This window comes from Oncorhynchus keta, chromosome 21 (assembly GCF_023373465.1).
Source record: "Oncorhynchus keta strain PuntledgeMale-10-30-2019 chromosome 21, Oket_V2, whole genome shotgun sequence".
Taxonomy (NCBI): Eukaryota; Metazoa; Chordata; class Actinopteri; order Salmoniformes; family Salmonidae; genus Oncorhynchus; species Oncorhynchus keta.
Window position 1 is genome coordinate 39,286,165 of NC_068441.1, and position 21,450 is coordinate 39,307,614.

General features: G+C 41.2%; 1 protein-coding gene across 2 annotated transcripts; it reads right to left on the reverse strand.

The window, feature by feature from the left end:
* Nucleotides 1-1,694: 1,694 nt before the first annotated feature.
* On the reverse strand, nt 1,695-15,442 carry LOC118400549 (transmembrane protein 128-like). Of its 2 annotated transcripts, XR_008074561.1 has the most exons (6): nt 15,208-15,442; nt 9,159-9,291; nt 8,648-8,809; nt 4,332-4,440; nt 2,874-3,715; nt 1,695-2,669 (listed from the first exon to the last, which is right to left on the reverse strand). XR_008074561.1 is itself a non-coding variant. In XM_035797516.2 (5 exons), the coding sequence occupies exons 1-4, from the start codon at nt 15,305-15,307 to the stop codon at nt 4,341-4,343; spliced, it is 495 nt and encodes a 164-aa protein (XP_035653409.1). In that variant the 5' UTR covers nt 15,308-15,442; the 3' UTR covers nt 1,695-3,715; nt 4,332-4,340. The 2 variants fall into 2 exon arrangements, 1 of the variants encoding a protein (XP_035653409.1); XM_035797516.2 differs by having other exon boundaries at nt 1,695-3,715.
* Nucleotides 15,443-21,450: the final 6,008 nt, after the last annotated feature.

Sequence of the window (21,450 nt, forward strand, 5' to 3'; positions counted from 1 at the left end):
GCATGAGGACTGCAGATGTGGCCAGGGAAATAAATTGCAAAGTCCGTACTGTGAGACGCCATAAGACTACAGGGCTACAGGGAGACAGGACGCACAGTTGATTGTCCTCGCGGTGGCAGACCATGTGTAACAACACCTGCACAGGATCGGTACATCCGAACATCCCACCTGCGGGACCGGCTCAGGATGGCAACAACAACTGCCTGAGTTACACCAGGAACGCACAATCCCTCCATCAGTGCTCAGACTGTCCGCAATAGGCTGAGAGGCTGGACTGAGGGCTTGTAGGCCTGTTGTAAGGCAGGTCCTCACCAGACATCACCGGCAACAACGCCGCCTATGGGCACAAACCCACCGTCGCTGGACCAGACAGGACTGGCAACAAGTGCTCTTCACTGACGAGTTGTGGTTTTGTCTCACCAGGGCTGATGGTCGGATTCGCATTTATCGTCTAAGGAATGTGCGTTACACCGAGGCCTGTAGTCTGGAGCAGGATCGATTTGGAGGTGGTCCGTCATGGTCTGGGGCGGTGTGTCACAGCATCATCGGACTGAACTTGTTGTTATTGCAGGCAACCTCAACGCTGTGCGTTACAGGGAAGACATCCTCCTCCCTCATGTGGTACCCTTCCTGCAGGCTCATCCTGACATGACCCTCCAACATGACAATGCCACCAGCCATACGATTCCTGCAAGGCAGGAATGTCAGTGTTCCTCCCAGAAATGTCCGGAAACTTGCAGGTGCCTTGGTGGAAGAGCGAGGTGACATCTCACAGCAAGAATGGGCAAATCTGGTGCAGTCCATGAGGAGGAGATGTACTGCAGTACTTAATGCAGCTGGTGGCCACACTGACTGTTACTTTTGATTTTGACCCCCCTTTGTTCAGGGACACATTATTCCATTTCTGTTAGTCACATGTCTGTGGAACTTGTTCATTTTGTGTCTCAGTTGTTGAGTCTTGTTACGTTCATATAAATATTTACACATGTTAAGTTTGCTGAAAATAAACGCAGTTGACAGTGAGAGGACGTTTTTTTTTTGCTGAGTTTATACATCAACAACCAATTAGTAGACAATTAGTAGGCAATGCCTAATCACAATTGGTCAAAATAACAATGCACATAATTGGAAACACGGATCTTCCTCTATCTTTTTTAGTACAAAACATAGAAAGACACCATTTTCACATACAGTATGTTGATGTTGGGGTGGTGCTAGAGATGATGAATATGAAGTTCAAAAAATGGTGCAGTTTCACTTTAAAGGTTCCTTTTTTAACCTTATATTATCCTAAAGGATCCTCAAGGAACCTTTTCTTTTTAGAGTGTACAGCTAGGCCCTAAAATGTATGCTAATACACTAATGCCAGATAGCCAAAAATAATGAAAGGAAAACCTCAATGTAGCCTATAAATTGCACAATAATTATACATTTATGGATTTTCAAACGCACGCTGAAATCTATGACCACCGTGAACGCCCACCGGGGAAAATTGTGTAAAAAGAGTGTGTCCCAAGGGTCATTTTTCATTATAACGTTGGGGGAAAGAAATTCCTAGCGTGTGGGGAACGTGTTTGCTGCAGTAGCGGTGCGTGAGTAAAATCACTGGGGAAGCCAAGCCAGGAAAAAAAGCCATATTACAACCTATGTGTTGTGATAATTGCATTGTTTGCTGTAACGAAGACACTCACAGGTGCAGAAGGTGAGTATTTATTGATAAAAAAGACAAATAAACAAAAATAGGAGACGCGTACTGAACGTGAACACAAACCAATACTGCCTGATGACTGAGGCTACTGAGGGCTAAATAAAGGGAAGGTAATCAAGGTGATGAAGTCCAGGTGTGCGTAATGATGGGGAGCAGGTATGCATAATAATGGTTTCCAAGGCCGGGGGTTAGTAGACCAGCGACGAGTGCTGGAGAGAGAGCTGGAACAGGTGTGACATTTGCTTTATAACCTGTTAGTTCATATGCCTTTACACCATGAGGCCGAGAAAACAGTGTCAGAATAAATTCAACCACACCTGTTTCATCACAAAACCAGAGAGCAACATCTGTAACCAAATATGTGCGAAAAAAATTGAGAAATAAGCTTCGATTGGAAGCAGTCATTTTGCTCATCGTTTGCCTTCAGTTCATCTTGCCAAACTATTTTGTTGGTCATGCATGGTGGGGTTCCAACTTCCCTTTGTCATTGTATGCCAAAAATATTGAACCAAATATTAGGGATATATATTGACATTTCCCTTGGATTGACGTTTGAGTGTTTTCGATTGAAGGCCAACAACAGTTGTACATTACAAACCACGTTTCCATCCAGTTTTTATGCGAGTAAAGTCATACCGTATAACATACACAAACCTGGACAGCTGTGACGGAATTTCATAAATGCCACAGATGTTATTTCGACATAGTGGGTTATTTTTGTCTGTAAAATGTATTTCAACTAATTATTGATATAACCATCATATCAGGGTAAACTTGGGAGTCACGCGATGATATGGTGTGTGGTCGTCCCACTACGACTCGGAAAACCATGCAGTTTATTAGGCTACAGATTGAATTAATTCTGAACTTCACTGGGTGGTGAAAGTGCATGGTGATCTTGATGCTCCATTCCAATACATTTCGAGGGTCTTATTCTGGTGACATGATGATGGACGCTTGCCTGCAATTCGACAAATAAAATAATAAATAATAATTTCATCATGTAGACTGGCCTACCTGCACTGTATTTGCTATTTAACACACATTTGTGTGACAAAACTATCGCTAGATTTGAAAATGCGATGGAAACACATTGAACTTTAGATGTTTGTTCAGTAAGCCTATATGAACACTTAATGCACACAAAATGTACTTTAACGCCTACCTTGACACGCACTGATTTTTATCCACAATAAATCAGTTTGGTGGAAACACACCTGGTGGGAAAGAAGTTTGTTCAGACCCATTATAAACACAATGTTACCAAATAAAGAGACTCAAGTTCATATCAATGTTTCTTAAGGTTAGTCTTTTTGCCAACAATAGGGGAAAACAAGGTTGACATTAGCAACAATGCACTTATATAACAAAAAGTTGTAGAAATATTTTACAGAATTTAAGCAGACACATTAGCTTTCTGAATCAAAGAAAACTAAACATTTATTCAAAAACATACAAAAACTATTAAAGCACTTAATGCTTTGTTAATTTCTTAAATATAATATATGCATGTAAAACTTTTTTTATTTTAATTTTAAAAGTCAGTCAAACTGTAGTCATTCACAGGCTTTAGTACTGTAAAATAAACAAAAATAATTGCATTCCGAAGTAGGTACTTAAGTACCAATAATAACTTAAGCTCTCTGAACAAACATATGAACGCAACATGGTACAAGTTCAACGATTTTACTGAGTTACAGTTCATATAAGGAAATCATTCAATTGAAATAAATGTGTCCCTAATCGATGGATTTCACGACTGGGCAGGGGTGCAGCTACGGGTGGGCCTGGGAGGGCATCGGCCCACACACTTGAGGAGCCAGCTCCCACCCAATCAGAATGAGTTTTCACCACACAAGGGCTTTATTACAAAAATAAATAATCCACAGTTTCATCAGTTGTCTAGGTGGCTGGTCTCAGACAATCCCGCAGGTGAAGAAGCCGAATGTGGAGGTCCTGGGCTGGCGTGGTTACATGTGGTCTGCAGTGGTGAAGTACTGCCAAATTCTTTAAAATAAAGTATAGTAAAGAAATTAACATTACATTCTCTGGCAACAGCTCTGGTGGACATTTCTGCAGTCAGCATGCCAATTGCACACTCCCTCAAAACTTGAGACATTGTGTTGTGACAAAACTTCACATTTTAGTGGCCTTTTATTGTCACCAGCACAAGGTGCACCTGTGTAATGATCATGCTGTTTAATCAGCTTCTTGATGTCAAATGGATGGATTATCTTGGCAAAGGAGAAATGCTCACTAACTGAGATGTAACCAAATATGTGCAGAAAATTGGAGAAATAAGCTTTTATTGCATATGGAAAAGGTATGGGATCTTTTATTTCAGCTCATATTGAGTTTATATTTTTGTTCAGTATAATAATATAATTTTGAAATTAGGGATAAGTATTGGAATTAACAAATACTAACAATACCAATTCTTACACAATAAAACTACATTGAGATTCATAGGATTCAAAAATGTTTTATTCAATCTGGATTTAAATTTTGGAGAGATAGAAGGTATTGGATTTAACAATTAAAAATATTGTTTATAATAGCGATTCTTACAAAATCTATATTGTTGGTTCATAAGAGCATATTTATTTAAATGTTGGCATCTTACCTTAACATCTCACCCAAGCATTGATATGAGCATAACAACTCCCATGAACTGGGTAAACAGGAGGACGGGGGTGAGGAACGACCACACAGGCCACAGTGCTATATTAAAACTGGGGAGAAGAAAAAAAAACAAATGTGCTTGAGACCAAGATCATTGTGATTATCATTGGAGAGATTGTAAAATAGGCTTACAACTTACTAACCGAAAGCATTATGTAATTAGCTAGATATTAACTCTAAAACCCTTATTATCAGTAGTTTTCAGCGGTTAGAGTCACCCACAGTTGGCTGCATGTGAGCTACAATTCCCGCGCTGTTTTAACGTTTATAAGCATCAATAATCGTTGTTTGCATACGTCTTCAGTTTGTCTTCCATTAACAAGCGCTGTAACCTGGAGATATTGCCATGCGGGAACACTATCCCTCAACCTATTAAAAGGTGTGTAACGTAACCTTTTGTTTTTTGAAAATGATTTATCACTGACATGAAAATTACGTTCCTTATGTTTCCAAAACCGTACCGCAAGCAATGTGTTTTACATGTTCAGAATGAGCCCCGGGGTCTTAACAAAACTCCACCGGCCAGAAGATACTATTGTCAATAGGCGCTAAAGGTACAGTGCTTTCAGAAAGCATCCATACCCCTTGACTTATTTTCAATGGTGTGTTGAGGACATAAAATAAAACAAGTACATTACATTAGAAAACCAAACATCACAGGCATCATAAACAAATGATTAAAGTCAATGAAAACAATTGCACACCTCGGTGAACTCATTTCTCATCAGGGTTTTAAACTGCCCTTGTGATTCCAAAAATGTGGAGTGTTTAAACTAAAACCAGATTTACCTAGTTCAGTGGAGACTAGAGAAAGAGTTAACCAACCATGTGAAAGCGTTTGGTATTTCATGCTCTTACAATTTAACAATGAAGTTATGTAAGTCAGAAGCTTGTAGAGCGTTGTAAACAAAAAGGCAGCAATGAAGTGATCTAAGGGATTTTAAAGAGGAGTGGCCAACCTTTTGATATGGGATGCAGTGATGCGTATTAAAACATCACTTGATGTGATAATAGCCACTTAATAGCGGCCTTTGCTTTAAGAGTTCTGTTACAGCCGGAATAAAAATATTTATTAAATAGATTTTTTTCTCTCCCATCTACTACACACAAAACCCCAGATGTCTTATTTTACCAGGTGACAAATATTTTACAATAATAACTCAATTAAAACATGTTTTTAGACATTTTTTGAAAATGAAATCTCATTTACCTAAGTGTTCACACCCTGAGTCAATCAATAAATGTTAAAATCACTTTTGGCAGTGATTACAGCTGTGAATCTTTCTGGATAAGTCTCTAAGAGCTTTGCACACCTGGATTGTACAATATTTGCACATTATTTAAAAAAAGTATTCAAGCTCTTAGAGACTTATCCAGAAAGACAGCTGTAATCGCTGAAAAAAGTGATTCTAACATTTATTGACAGCCATTTTCAAGTCTTGCATTAGATTTTCAAGCTGATTTATGTAAAAAAAATGTAACTAGGTCACGAAGGAACATTCATTGTCGTTTTGGGTAAGCAACTCCAGCGAATATTTGGCCTTGTGTTTTAGGTTTCCCTGCTGGAAGGTGAATGTCTGTCAGTATCTCTTGGAAAGCAGACTGAACGAGGTTTTCTAGGATTTGCCTGTGCTTAGCACTATTCCCCCCCCCCTTAGTCCTTGCAGATGAAAAGCATACCCATAGCATGATGCAGCCACCACCATGCTTGTAAATGTGATGTGTTGTAAAACCTAACGCTTTGTATTCAGACCATGAAGCTAATTTCTTTGCCACATTTGACAGTTTTACTTTAGTGGCTTATTGGAAACAGGTTGCACGTTTTAGAATATTTTATTATGTACAGGCTCCCATCTTTTCAGTCTGTCATTTAAGATAGTATTGTGGAGTAACAACTGAGGATGGATCAACAACATTGTATTCTCCCATCACAGCCATTAAACTGTTTTAAAATTCCCATTGGCCTCATTGTGAAATCCATGATACATTCCTCTCTGGCAACTGATTTAGGAAGGATGCCTGTATCTTTACAGTGACTGGGTGTATTGATACACCATCCAAAGTGTAATTAATAACTAGAGATCGACTGATTAATGGCCAATTAATTAGGGCCGATTTCAAGTTTCATAATCGGAAATTGGTCATTTTGGATGCCGATTATTATTATATATATTTTTTTACAGCTTTATTTAACCTTTATTTAACTAGGCAAGTCAGTTAAGAACACATTCTTATTTTCAATGACGGCCTAGGAACGGTGGGTTAACTGCCTCGTTCAGGGGCAGAACGACATATTTTTACCTGGTCAGCTCAGGGATTCAATCTTGCAACCTTACGGTTAACTAGTCCAACGCTCCAACCACCTGCCTCACGAGGAACCCGCCTGTTGCACAAATGCAGCAAGAAGCCAAGGTAAGTTGCTAGCTAGCATTAAACTTAATCATAATGACTAGTTATAACTACACATGGTTGATGATATTACTAGTTTATCTAGCGTGTCCTGCTTTGCATATAATTGATGCAGTGCGCATTCGCGAAAAAGGACGGTTGTTGTGCCAACGTGTACCTAACCATAAACACCGATTCCTTTCTTAAAATCAATACACAGAAGTATATATTTTTAAACCTGCATATTTAGCTAAAATAAATCCAGGTTAGCAGGCAATATTAACCAGGTGAAATTGTGTCACTTCTCTTGCGTTCATTGCACGCAGAGTCAGGGTATATGCAACAGTTTGGGCCACCTGGCTCATTGCAAACTTTTTTTGCCAGAATTTTACGTAATTATGACATAACATTGAAGGTTGTGCAATGTAACAGGAATATTTAGAGACTGATGGATGCCACCCGTTAGATAAAATACGGAACGGTTCCGTATTTCACTGAAAGAATAAACGTCTTGTTTTCATGATGAAAGTTTCCGGATTCGACCATATTAATGACCTAAGGCTCGCATTTGTGTGTTATTATGTTATAATTAAGTCTATGATTTGATAGAGCAGTCTGACTGAGCGATGGTAGGCACCAGCAGGCTCATAAGCATTCATATTCAAACAGCACTTTCGTGCGTTTTGCCAGCAGCTCTGCTGTTTATGACTTCAAGCTTATCAACTCCCGAGATTAGGCTGGTGTAACGATGTGATGTGAAATGGCTAGTTAGTTAGCGGGGTGCTCGCTAATAGTGTTTCAAACGTCACTCGCTCTAAGACTTGGAGTAGTTGTTCCCCTTGCTCTGCATGGGTAACGCTGCTTCGAGGGTGGCGGTTGTCATTGTGTTCCTGGATCGAGCCCAGGTAGGAGTGAGAAGAGGTACGGAAGCTATACTGTTACACTGGCAATACTAAAGTGCCTATAAGAACATCCAGTAGTCAAAGGTATATGAAAAACAAATGGTATAGAGAGAAATAGTCCTATAATTCCTATAATAACTACAACCTAAAACTTCTTACCTGGGAATATTGAAGACTCATGTTAAAAGGAACCACCAGCTTTCATGTGTTCTCATGTTCTGAGCAAGGAACTTAAACGTTAGCTTTTTTACATGGCACATATTGCACTTTTACTTTCTTCACCACTTTTTTTTTGCATTATTTAAACCAAATTGAACATGTTTCATTATTTATTTGAGGCTAAATTGATTTTATTGATGTATTATATTAAGTTAAAATAAGTGTTCATTCAGTATTGTTGTAATTGTCATTATTACAAATACATTGTAAAAATTGGCCGATTAATCGGTATCGGGGTTTTTGGTCCTCCAATAATCGGTATCGGTGTTGAAAAATCATAATCGGTCAACCTCTATTAATAACTTTACCATGCTCAAAGGGATATTCAATGTCTACTTTATTATTACTTTTACCCATCTACCAATAGGTGCTCTTCTTACCGAGGCATTGGAAAACCTCCCTGATCTTTGTGGTTGAATCTGTGTTAGAAATTAACTTCTCGACTGAGGGATCTTACCGATAATTGTATGTGTGGGGTACATAGAAGATGTAGTCATTCAAAAATCATGTTAACTTTAACATTTTTCTCTTGAATTTATTTAGGCTTGCCATAAAAAAATGGGTTATTGACTAAAGACATTTCAGCTTTCCATTTTTAATTAATTTGTAAAAAATGTCCCAAAAAATAATTCCACTTTAACAATATAGGGTATTGTGAATACTAGTGAATACTTTCTGAAGGCACTGTAGTTAGCGTCTATGAATGGGTTAGCGTCTATGAATGGGTTAGCATGTATCCATGTATTACCTGCATGATGCTGCGAGGAAGGCTGCTGTGGTGATAGGAGGAATCGCAGGGTACTCATGATCATAGTGCTGTATTCCCTTAAACCATTCCAGGTATACGATGCAAAACATGGCCAAAGCTAGGCATATTCCCAGCAGTATCACACCAACATTGAACCACCAGCTGGAAAACAATACAAAACACATAAGCAGCAAATACATGACAGGATCTTGTGGTTTGGTTCTTTCATGAAATGCAATCATAAATAATTTTTCCAATTAGTGACCAATCTACCCTTTAGTAACCTAAGACCAAACAGAATGTTGGTTATTTTCTGGCCAGTGGAATTCACTTCAATACGAGCGATTCAAGACTACAATCCAGAGACAAAATGATCCATTTTGGATCCAGGCTGACGACCCCTTTTGATTACTAATCACAGATGACCTATACACACACACACTTGTCCCCTTTTATCTTCAATTTAGCTGGATTAGTTTGAGTACAAAAGGTTTTTTCATCACTACAACACCTTCTGATATCGCCATTCTCCGTGATGACGCGGAGGAAGTCGAAATAGTAAGTCAAGCCGACAGAAGCCACAATCCAGAAGACGGAATGGCGGTTGATCCGAGGAAGTGGTTTGTCATCTTTCTCTTCTTGACCTGCAAGTTTGAGGCAAAATTCCATGGTCATTGGGAATGCAGTAGGCATGGTCCTAAATCATCACTTTTCACAATGAGTAGATTTTTCATTTCAAAAGAAACACAAAAGGCCTAGAGAAAGTGTGTGATTATTTGCTCCCACACAGTTGAACGTTTTGGGATTTGTTGAAGGGCGCTACACAATCTAGCTAGGCCTATGTATGATGATAGCCTAGGCTACAGCCTACTAATAAGCATCCTTGAGTTAAATACTGAATATTGTCTGCCTGCCAAAAACCTGGTCACCACTAATGCAACAAGGCAAAAGTGTACAAAGAGGCTATGAAACCTGATAGAATTTACACCAGAATATGAGAACAGAAGGTGCCCAAAACGCTGCACCTTTTAAGGTTCAATACATTTCAGGATTAAACTGCCTCTCATGCTATAAGCATACTTTTTGAAAAGCCTATTTATTCATCTCTAATTTACAAAAATGTACTCTAGTTGAAATCAGACCCACCAAGCTGCAGCTGTCAGCTTACTAGACAATTAAAATAGCAATTTAAAAAAGGTATTTAATAGTATAAAAAAAGAAGTAGATATTTAAAATTAATAATTTAGCAAAAAACAGTGTCAGCGTAAAAGAATAGCCTGGACTGGATCATCCAGCCAGCCAATGATGGGTCTGCTGTTTCTTCTAGCCTGTTAACTAGGGGGTGGCACTCCGACGAGTTATGCGCACATACAGTAAATGGAACGTAATTCCTTTTATGCATTTTTCTCCCTACATGTATTCTGACCTTGAACTTAAGAATGAGAATAGCATGCTACGGGCCTCCCGAGTGGCGCAGTGGTCTAAGGCACTGCATCGCAGTGCTAGAACCATCACTACAGATCCAGGTTCGATCCAATCTGTCACAGCCGGCAGCGACACCCTTGAGGCGGCACACAATTGGCCCAGCATCATCCTGGTTAGGGGAGGGTTTATCCTTGACCCTTTGCTTTCTAGCGACTCCTTGTGGCGGCCGGGTGCATGCATGCTAACTTTTGTCGCAAGGGTACGGTGTTTCCTCCGACACATTGGTCCGGGATAAGCAAGCAGTGTGTCAAGAAACAGTGCGGTTTGGCGGAGTCGTGTTTCGGAGGATGCAAGGCTCTCAACCTTTGTTTCTTCCGAGTCTGTAGGGGAGTTGTAGCGATGGGACAAGACTGAACCTACACAAAATTGGGGAGAAAAAGGGGTAAAAAGTAATACAAAAAAAAATAATTATAATAATAATATATATTTTTTAAAAATAGCATGCTATTCGTAGGGGGTGAAGATCAAATAAATTAATGTGTGGTGGAGGTATGTCTACAGACATTGACCTAATTCCCTCATTCTACTACCTTTATATGCGATGAAACGATGAAAAGGTTGAGCTTGTCGGTGGAACAACATCTACTTAATTTTTTTATGATGGAAATAATACAATTCTCTATGCACTGTCATTTACAAATTGATAAGAGCTACTATTGATAAAGCTAGGTAAATGAGTAAGCCATTTGGCTTAGGAGACTGTAAATATAAATGACAATTGTTTTACATCTACCCCTGGAGACATATGTGAAACCAGTCATATGGTAGAAAAATGAAGCATATCAACACATCACCTTTTCCACAGTGAAGTTTATGAAATGCTGGCCTTGTAATTTGCAGGGATGAATTTTTTTTCCAACCTTTATTTATTTAACCAGGTAGGCCAATTGAGAACACGTTCTCATTTACAACTGCGACCTGGCCAAGATTAAGCAAAGAAGTGCGACACAAACAACACAAATTTACACATTGGATAAACAAACATAAAGTCAATAAGACAATAGAAAACTCTATATACAGTGTGCGCAAATGTAGTAAGATTAGGGAGGTAAGGCAATAAATAGGCCATAGTGGCGAAATAATTACAATCTAGCAATTAAACACTGGAGTGATAGATGTGCAGAAGATGAATGTGCAAGTAGAGATACTGGGGTGCAAAGGAGAAAAAAAACAACAACAATAAAACAATATGGGGGTGAGGTAGTTGGGTGGGCTATTTACAGATGGGCTGTGTACAGGTGCAATGATTGGTAAGCTGCTCTGACAGCTGATGCTTAAAGTTAGTGAGGAAGATATGAGTCTCCAGCTTCAGTGATTTTTGCAATTCGTTCCAGTCATTGGCAGCAGAGAACTGGAAGGAAAGGCAGCAAATGGAGGAGTTGGCTTTGGAGATACCCAGTGAAATATACCTGCTGGAGCGCATGCTGCTATGGCGACCAGTGAGCTGAGATAAGGCGGGGCTTCACCTAGCAAAGACGTATAGATGACCTGGAGCCAGTGGGTTTGGCGACGAATATGAAGCGAGGGCCAGCCAACGAGAGCATACAAGTCGCAGTGGTGGGTAGTATATGGGGCTTTGATGACAAAACGGATGGAACTGTGATAGTAAATTGGATGTAATCCGAGTAGTGTTGGAGGCCATTTTGTAAATGACATCGCCGAAGTCAAGGATGGGTAGGATAGTCAGTTTTACAAAGGTATGTTTGGCAGCATGAGTGAAGGATGCTTTTTTGCGAAATAAGCCGATTCTAGATTTAATTTTGGATTGGAGATGCTTAATGGAGTCTGGAAGGAGAGTTTACAATCTAACCAGACACATAGGTATTTGTAGTTGTCCACATATTCTAGGTCCGAACCATCCAGAGTAGTGATGCTAGACGTGCGGGCAGATGTGGGCAGCGATCGGTTGAAGAGCATGCATTTAGTTTTACTTGCAATTAAGGGCAGTTGGAGGCCACTGAAGGAGTGCTGTATGGCACTGAAGCTCGTCTGGACGTTTAGAGACTGCCAGAGGTCCGGACAACAGGCCCTCCGATTTGGCACATTGAACTCTGTCTGAGAAGTAGTTGGTGAACCAGGCGGAGCAGTCGTTTGAGAAACCAAGGCTGTGGAGTCTGCCAATAAGAATACGGTGATTGACAGAGTCAAAAGCCTTGGCCAGGTCGATGAAGATGGCTGCACAGTATTGTTTATCGATGGCGGTTATGATATCGTTTAGGACCTTGAGCGTGGCTGAGGTGCACCCACGACCAGCTCAGAAACCAGATTGCATAGTGGAGAAGGTGCAGAGCTGTTGACCGGGGTAAGGGTAGCCAGGTGGAAAGCATGGCCAGCCGTAGAAAAATGCTTATTGAAATTCTCGATTATTGTAGATTTATCCGTGGTGACAGCGTTTCCTAGCCTCAGTGCAGTGAGCAGCTGGGAGGAGGTGCTCTTATTCTCCATGGACTTTACAGTGATGTTGAGGTCAGTTTTCTTTTTTTTCCTTCTGAGAACTTTTTGGTTTCTTTAGCCATGCACAAATGACAGTATAGTGCCAAACCTACAGAGTTGATTTATGACTTGTAGAATGTTTTAGACTTTTCACTGTATTTTTGTACCGTGTTAAATATTAGCCGCTGTCGGTAGCCACCGTCGGTTATAACCACATACACTTATAACTGTCACTGACTTTAGTGTTAGGTAAATTATGTAATGGAATTATGGAAACTGTCTTTCCTGTCACGTTCCTGTGAGTGTTCCTGATGATCGCGAGCAAAAGTATATCATAGACTAATGTATTAAAAGTTGACAAATAATTTGGGACATTTAGACTATTTGAAACATTATGGAACGCAGACCATATGTAGAAGTTTAAACCTGGAGCACTATTCATTCATCACAGTTCCGTGATTAGTGAGGATTGTTAGGGTAGCTTTATAGGACTACTGTTCAACCCCTATTGTACACTTTTCTCACCTTCCAATATTTAATTGATTAAACATGGCAACTTTCAGGATGAATCAAACAACTATTTTTGATTCACCAATATATTTTCTGCGTAAAGGCTCTCCAAAAAAATATACAAGAGTATTTTTCAATCTACCAATTGGTGCTGATAAGGAGACCAATCTGTGTGTATTTACATGGCTTTCTTTCATTGATCCCTAACATTCTGAACCGTTCTCTCCATATATTCTATGGAGTCTGTCGAGAAAACTCTAATTAAAAAAAGGTACAAATTAAAATGGATGGTTTTACATAAATGTACTTAAAACACTACTGAATAAAAGCTCCACGAGAGTTGAATTCAATTTATTCAGCGCAAGCAAGGGACCCACATCTGCAAATCCTGTTACACACGTGCATAAGGTAAGTCTGAAGAGGGAAGAAGGGACCCATACTGGGAGCAGCAGGAAATTGGCAGAAGTTGATGTTTGTTTGAATCCGATGACTTGTCGAGTGGAGAGTGAGGATTTGATTACAGTGGCGAATGCAAAAGGAAATAAGAGAAGTAAAGTGGTAGTGGAATCTAGTAAATCCAAACCTAGTCATGATTATTTTTCAGTCGGAGTAAGGGTTTTGGATAAGTGATGTTACCTGGGAGATCCGATTGAAGTCTCTATAAACAGGTGACGTAGTGTTGCTCAGCGTAACGAGAAGTGGGCTTATTTTCATTTTTTGTGTATCTATGAGACAGAAGAAGTGTGCTCTGGGCCTCAAGAAAATATATCAGATTGGAATGTGTCACGTGTGAATCTTCAAAGCAGGGCGCCTATCAAGGGTGTTTTCTCTGGGGTGGCACTAGAAGTAAAAGCAAAGGATATACGTGAAGAATTGCATCAAGTGGTTGATGCACACCGACTGACCCGCATGGTCCATTCTATAGTTTTTTGATGAAGAGTCTCTCCCTTCTCACATGTATTTTAGTTTTATGAGATACCCTGTGAGAGCCTTCGTGCCCAAACCCATGCAGTGTAATAAATGCTAAATATTTGGTAATCTATCAGCTGTATGTAGACGGGAGAGGTATCGCATGCCAGCTGAGCCTAAATGCTGAAATTGTGGTCGGGGAACATGTTAGGGTGAAGGAGACTGAGGTGGTAAGTATAAGGGCTTTCCCGTATGTCTCCTATGCCGAGGCGGTGAGAAGAATGGAGTGAAGTTGAAGAACTAATGGTAGTAGGAGTAGACATTAGATAATATTTCGTCGCAACAGAGGGATCCTGACATGTTGCATGTTAAGGTGGTCTTTTATTGCATTGGTTATCAACTACACAGCGCACACAGAGCCTGTTTAGGGATGTGATGTGAACTGTGATTGAAGGGGTGTGATGGATTTTGATGATTTTTTTGTATCTTGTCAGGTCACCCCCCCTCTTCCTGCAATGAAATATTTTTTGTTTCAATACCCCGTACAGTAGGGGGAGGCAATACACCAATAGGTGTAGTCTGACATAAAATCTTAAAGAAGAAGAAGGTAAGTCTGAATACCAACTACTGAGAAGTGCTTAGGAAAGGTGTACATTTCCTAAGTCTGAATCGGTCAATTAAGGCATATCAGTTTATGGAGACACTGGGGTAAGTCTCCAGTACAGAAGTATACTCTGAAACTATCGTGTTGCTGCAGTGCTGACACAGCTTTTTAAGACAATCAACAATCAAGAATCAGTGGCATGCTGCCCAGTTTAAGCCCAAAAGTTAAGACACGTGTTCTGTTGTCAAATCTGCCTACTGGCCCTCCTGTTTGATGCACAATGTTGGCTATATGAGCCCATACTTAATGTGCCAGCTGTAAAATAAATGCAGGCAGCTACCGTTACATTCCAGACAATCATTAACGTCAGCTGACGTTAACTAGAAGATTTTCCTTACAGTTCTGTAGAGGCGTAAAGACTCAACTTTAGAAAGCTAGCTAGTTAACTTTATATTAATAGCGATAAGAAATTGGATGATAAGCAACGACACAGAACAAATAAGTTATTTACGTCTCATTCATTGATACGTTTACTATTTTTGAAATTCAGTTCTTTGTGCTAGCAACTGAGGGCAGCAAACGAAGGAATTTTCATGGCTAAAGTATACCGTTCACTTACTCTTTTCGTTGCTGTCACCTGCTGAAACCCCTTGCATGAGAAGTTCAGCGTCTTTCTTAAATCTATTTCGTAGATTTAAAAATTGACCATCAGCAAGCATGTTTGATATCAGGGTGTTGGTCTTAGCTGGCTAGCTGTGGCTAAAGCTTCCTGGTCCCTTGTCCACTGACTTCTTCTTATTATTCGGTGCTTAACGGCGGATGGCATTTAATATAATGTTACATTATCGCCACCAACTGGACCGGATAATACAATTAATTACACTTTGTGATACAAAAATGAGAAAAACGAAATAAAAAATGACCCTGCTAACTATTAACCCTACACCCATTAAAAAAACACCACCACATTCCACTATTTTAACCCCATCTAAATCCTACACCAGGCGATGGGACACCCCCTGCAATGCAGCAGTAAAATCTCGTAACCCAAAGTACTTCTCTGCTGCTGCCGCAAAAACAAATACTGTGATTTGCATTCCATTCCTAAGGTACAGTTGATAACCATGGCAATGAACGCTAAAAAGCCAACCTTACTGAAGCACATTTAATTCGTAGGCCCTGTACTGTACTGGCAAAAACTATACTACTCACCAGGAGCCTCTCAGGATCCCTCCCCCTTGACCCATCTTCCTGCACCTTCTGTACAACTTTGACCCTTGCAACCTAAATCTGCCTCTCTCGCACCGGATACTTCTGATCAGTAATGTCACTAGAGATCCATGGATAGGGGGGCTAAGCCTCTTTTGGGGAGGGGGGGGGTCTGGGCATACTCCCCCAGATTTTTTTTTTAAAGCCCCCAAAATGTCTTTGCATCATGTATTTTTAGAGTAACAACAGGTGTAAAATCTATCAAAATAAGGATATTTCTGGTCACGGTTGGCTAAAAGTATACCTGTCTCATAGTTTGTGTTAGACACTGATCTAATATGACTTACTTAAATTCTATCAAAATAAAGAAATTAAAGTCCACTCTGTCCCCATCCATCCAACACCCACAAAAGGCACACAAATGGCTGTACTATGTAGCCAAAATACTTTTGTGATTTTATTTTGAAAGAGAGAGAAATGACAAGACATATTATACCATTAGAAAAAAATATTTATTTAATAAATAATTCAGATACATGGAACATCTTAAACAGTATCTTCCACAATGGGGCAAAAATACAAATTAATTAAACTAATGAGCTCAATAAAATAAATAAAAACTGAAAAATAATTAGGAATAAAATCTGACAACCTATATTACAGAACTGCTTCTCCTGCTTCTTTCTTTTAATGCTTATTATGTTGGTGGACGCATCAAAGTGTACCTATTTTTAAAGGTGGCAAAGCAGTCAATGACACTACTGTGGCTTAGTGGCCCAAGCACTTCACCCTCAATTGACATGGCTGCAAGACTTGTTTGACCCATTTTCTTACGCAACCAAGAGTGCAGATGCTCACAATAATTGTGAGGGCAACCTGAATGATTTCCTTCCGAGAAGGAAACATGTCATCATCCAGGAGGCTATGCACAGCTAGCATATCTTTTGGAGGACATCCACTCTCTCTTTTCCGGCCTAGAAAGTTTCTGGCCACCAACATCTCTTCTGTTTTAACATCAATACTGTAGTGCTTGGTAAACTCAGTTAAGCATGATGTATCTAGGAAGTTATTTGAGTTGGGGCTGCATGCCTGTATCACTGGTCAAGCTCACAAACCATCCTGTCCAAGCAGGGGAGCAACAACCTTGTTTTCATTGTTTGGGAACGTGACAATTCTGTCCCGAAACCCAAGGTCTCCACCACAAAATCTCAAATGTTCTTATGTTTGCGCTTTCTTGAAGCATCTGCCTCTGGAATATTGTGAATTTCACAGAGTGTTTTGGTTCTGTCATAAGGTTCTATGGCAAATGCATCTGTGCATTTGCCCTTCAGTGTGTCACATACAGCTTGTTTGCCGAAACAAGCTTCTGCCAGGTCTACAGTCTCTTTCTGGAGGAACTTGTGTCGTCCCTCAGTTATAGAAAGGGACTGAAACATCAATAGCAAATACACAGTGAAGAACTTATGAAGTTTTGCTCTCAGACCAACAACCATGGTGGATAGAATGGCAGATAGACAATCAAAAATAGCAGTTAAAGTGTCAAGGACTGCATTCATGGAACACAGCTGGCATGCCCAGCGAGTGTTTGAGAGCTGTACAAGTTCAGCTGATGCTTTTCCAAGTTTGGACTGAGCTTCTTTGAACTTGTGGTGGTTAACTAGGGATGTTCTGAAAAACGAATACACATTCTCCAAGAAACTGAAAAACTCAGCAGCCTCCGGAATAGCCCTGCAAGTATGACACAACACCAAAATAAGCTCATGAGCATAGCAATGTATATAAACTGCCTCCGGATGCAGCACTCTGAAATGTGCTTGCACAACTCCTTTGGAGCCACTCATGACAGCTGCACCATCATGACTCGAAAACAAATACACATTCTCCAAGAAACTGAAAAACTCAGCAGTCTCCACAATAGCCCTGCAAGTATGACACAACGCCAAATTAAGCTCCTTAACTGTCCTCTCTGTCACATACCTAACACACAGAGCCAACTGTTCAGGCCGCCCATCCCTGGCCTCATCCACCATAATGGTATACATTCCAGACTTTGACATCTCAGAGACTATGGTGTCCGTAATCTCTTGAGCACAGCATTCGATCATGTCATTCTGAGATTCTGGAGAGAGATACGTCACATTTGATGGAGTATTGCACCCTATCTTCCTAACATTGAGGTGACCGCAACAATTCTCCTCAGATACTCCCTTCTCTCTGCAACATCACTAGCATAGGCAGATGTTAAAATCTGAGCAATGTTCCCATGACTGCTAGTTACCTGGTTTCTTTGCCATGCCACAACACTTTCGCTGTATGTTTGTGCCATCTCATGTTTACCGAAGATAAACAAAGCTTTTTTCAAATTTTTTAAATAATCAAATTGAATGTTTTTGCCAAAAACTCTACATTGAAAGCAGAAAGCTGTGTTTTTGTGGACAGAGTACTCTACCCAATTGCATTTCTCAAACCAGCAGTGCTGAAATGCCCTTTCCTGTGTACCCTATTCAGCTTCACTTGTCTGGGCCCAGTGTCTTTCACCTAAATCGCTCTCATTACTGGAAGGAGTTGCTTGTTCAAATCAAATCAAATAAAATGTTATTTGTCACCTACACATGGTTAGCAGATGTTAATGCGAGTGTAGCGAAATGCTTGTGCTTCTAGTTCAGAGAATGCAGTAATAGCCAACAAGTAATCTAGCTAGCAATTCCAAAACTACTACCTTATAGACACAAGTGTAAGGGGATAAAGAATATGTACATAAAGATATATGAATGAGTGATGGTACAGAGCGGCATGGGCAAGATACAGTAGATGGTATTGAGTGCAGTATATACATATGAGATGAGTATGTAAACAAAGTGGCATAGTTAAAGTGGCTAGTGATACATGTATTACATAAAGATGCAGTAGATTATATAGAGTACAGTATATACATATACATATGAGATGAATAATGTAGGGTATGTAAACATTATATTAGGTAGCATTGTTTAAAGTGGCTAGTGATATATTTTACATCATTTCCCATCAATTCCCATTATTAAAGTGGCTGGAGTTGAGTCAGTGTGTTGGCAGCAGCCACTCAATGTTAGTGGTGGCTGTTTAACAGTCTGATGGCCTTGAGATAGAAGCTGTTTTTCAGTCTCTCGGTCCCAGCTTTGATGCACCTGTACTGACCTCGCCTTCTGGATGATAGCGGGGTGAACAGGCAGTGGCTCGGGTGGTTGTTGTCCTTGATGATCTTTATGGCCTTCCTGTGACATCGGGTGGTGTAGGTGTCCTGGAGGGCAGGTAGTTTGCCCCCGGTGATGCGTTGTGCAGACCTCACTACCCTCTGGAGAGCCTTACGGTTGTGGGCGGAGCAGTTGCCGTACCAGGCGGTGATACAGCCCGACAGGATGCTCTCGATTGTGCATCTGTAGAAGTTTGTGAGTGCTTTTGGTGACAAGCCGAATTTCTTCAGCCTCCTGAGGTTGAAGAGGCGCTGCTGCGCCTTCTTCACGATGCTGTCTGTGTGGGTGGACCAATTCAGTTTGTCTGTGATGTGTACGCTGAGGAACTTAAAACTTACTACCCTCTCCACTACTGTTCCATCGATGTGGATAGGGGGGGTGTTCCCTCTGCTGTTTCCTGAAGTCCACAATCATCTCCTTAGTTTTGTTGACGTTGAGTGTGAGGTTATTTTCCTGACACCACACCCCGAGGGCCCTCACCTCCTCCCTGTAGGCCATCTCGTCGTTGTTGGTAATCAAGCCTACCACTGTTGTGTCGTCCGCAAACTTGATGATTGAGTTGGAGGCGTGCGTGGCCACGCAGTCGTGGGTGAACAGGGATTACAGGAGAGGGCTCAGAACGCACCCTTGTGGGGCCCCAGTGTTGAGGATCAGCGGGGTGGAGATGTTGTTGCCTACACTCACCACCTGGGGGCGGCCTGTCAGGAAGTCCAGCACCCAGTTGCACAGGGGGGGGGTCGAGACCCAGGGTCTCGAGCTTGATGACGAGCTTGGAAGGTGGTGTTAAATGCCGAGCTGTCGTCGATGAACAGCATTCTCACATAGGTATTCCTCTTGTCCAGATGTGTTAGGGCAGTGTGCAGTGTGGTTGAGATTGCATCGTCTGTGGACCTATTTGGGCGGTAAGCAAATTGGAGTGGGTCTAGGGTGTCAGGTAGGGTGGAGGTGATATGGTCCTTGACTAGTCTCTCAAAGCACTTCATGATGACGGAAGTGAGTGCTACGGGGCGGTAGTCGTTTAGCTCAATTACCGTAGCTTTCTTGGGAACAGGAACAATGGTGGCCCTCTTGAAGCATGTGGGAACAACAGACTGGGATAGGGATTGATTGAATATGTCCGTAAACACACCAGCCAGCTGGTCTGCGCATGCTCTGAGGGCGCGGCTGGGGATGCCGTCTGGGCCTGCAGCCTTGCGAGGGTTGACACGTTTAAATGTTTTCCTCACGTCGGCAGCAGTGAAGGAGAGTCCGCATGTTTTAGTTGCGGGCCGTGTCAGTGGCACTGTGTTGTCCTCAAAGAGGGCAAAACGGTTATTTAGTCTGCCTGGGAGCAAGACATCCTGGTCCGTGACGGGGCTGGTTTTCTTTTTGTAATCCGTGATTGACTGTAGACCCTGCCACATACCTCTTGTGTCTGAGCCATTGAATTGAGATTCTACTTTGTCTCTATACTGACTCTTAGCTTGTTTGATTGCCTTGCGGAGGGAATAGTTACACTGTTTGTATTCGGTCATGTTTCCGGTCACCTTGCCCTGATTAAAAGCAGTGGTTCGCGCTTTCAGTTTCATGCGAATGCTGCCATCAATCCACGGTTTCTGGTTTGGGAATGTTTTAATCGTTGCTATGGGAACGACATCTTCAACGCACGTTCTAATGAACTCGCTCACCGAATCAGCGTATTCATCAATGTTGTTGTCTGACGCAATACGAAACATATCCCAGTCCACGTGATGGAAGCAGTCTTGGAGTGTGGAATCAGATTGGTCGGACCAGAGTTTAACAGACCTCAGCGCGGGAGCTTCTTGTTTTAGTTTCTGTCTGTAGGCAGGTGTCATCAAAATGGAGTCGTGGTCAGCTTTTCCGAAAGGAGAGCGGGGCAGGGCCTTATATGCGTCGCGGAAGTTAGAATAGCAATGATCCAAGGTTTTACCAGCCCTGGTTGCGCAATCGATATGCTGATAAAATTTAGGGAGTCTTGTTTTCAGATTAGCCTTGTTAAAATCCCCAGCTACAATGAATGCAGCCTCAGGATGTGTGGATTCCAGTTTGCAAAGAGTCAAATAAAGTTTGTTCAGAGCCATCGATGTGTCTGCTTGGGGGAGAATATATACGGCTGTGATTATAATCGAAGAGAATTCCCTTGGTAGATAATGCGGTCGACATTTGATTGTGAGGAATTCTAAAATCAGGTGAACAGAAGGACTTGAGTTCCTGTATGTTGTTGTGGCCACACCACGTCACGTTAACCATGAAGCATACGCCCCTCTTCTTACCAGAAAGATGTTTGTTTCTGTCGGCGCGATGCGTGGAGAAACTAGCTGGCTGCACCGACTCCGATAGCGTCTCTCCAGTGAGCCATGTTTCCGTGAAGCAAAGAACGTTACAGTCTCTGATGTCCCTCTGGAATGCTACCCTTGCTC

Bases quoted from the DNA above. Each gene is read 5' to 3' on its own strand.
- LOC118400549 (XM_035797516.2), bottom strand. From the start codon at position 15,307: ATGCTTGCTGATGGTCAATTTTTAAATCTACGAAATAGATTTAAGAAA. The intron at 8,810-9,158 runs GTGTTGTAGTGA...ATTGTTTTCCAG, and splicing joins GAGAATGGCGATATCAGAAG to CTGGTGGTTCAATGTTGGTG. The intron at 4,441-8,647 runs GTAATACATGGA...TCTTCTCCCCAG, and splicing joins TTCCTCGCAGCATCATGCAG to TTTTAATATAGCACTGTGGC.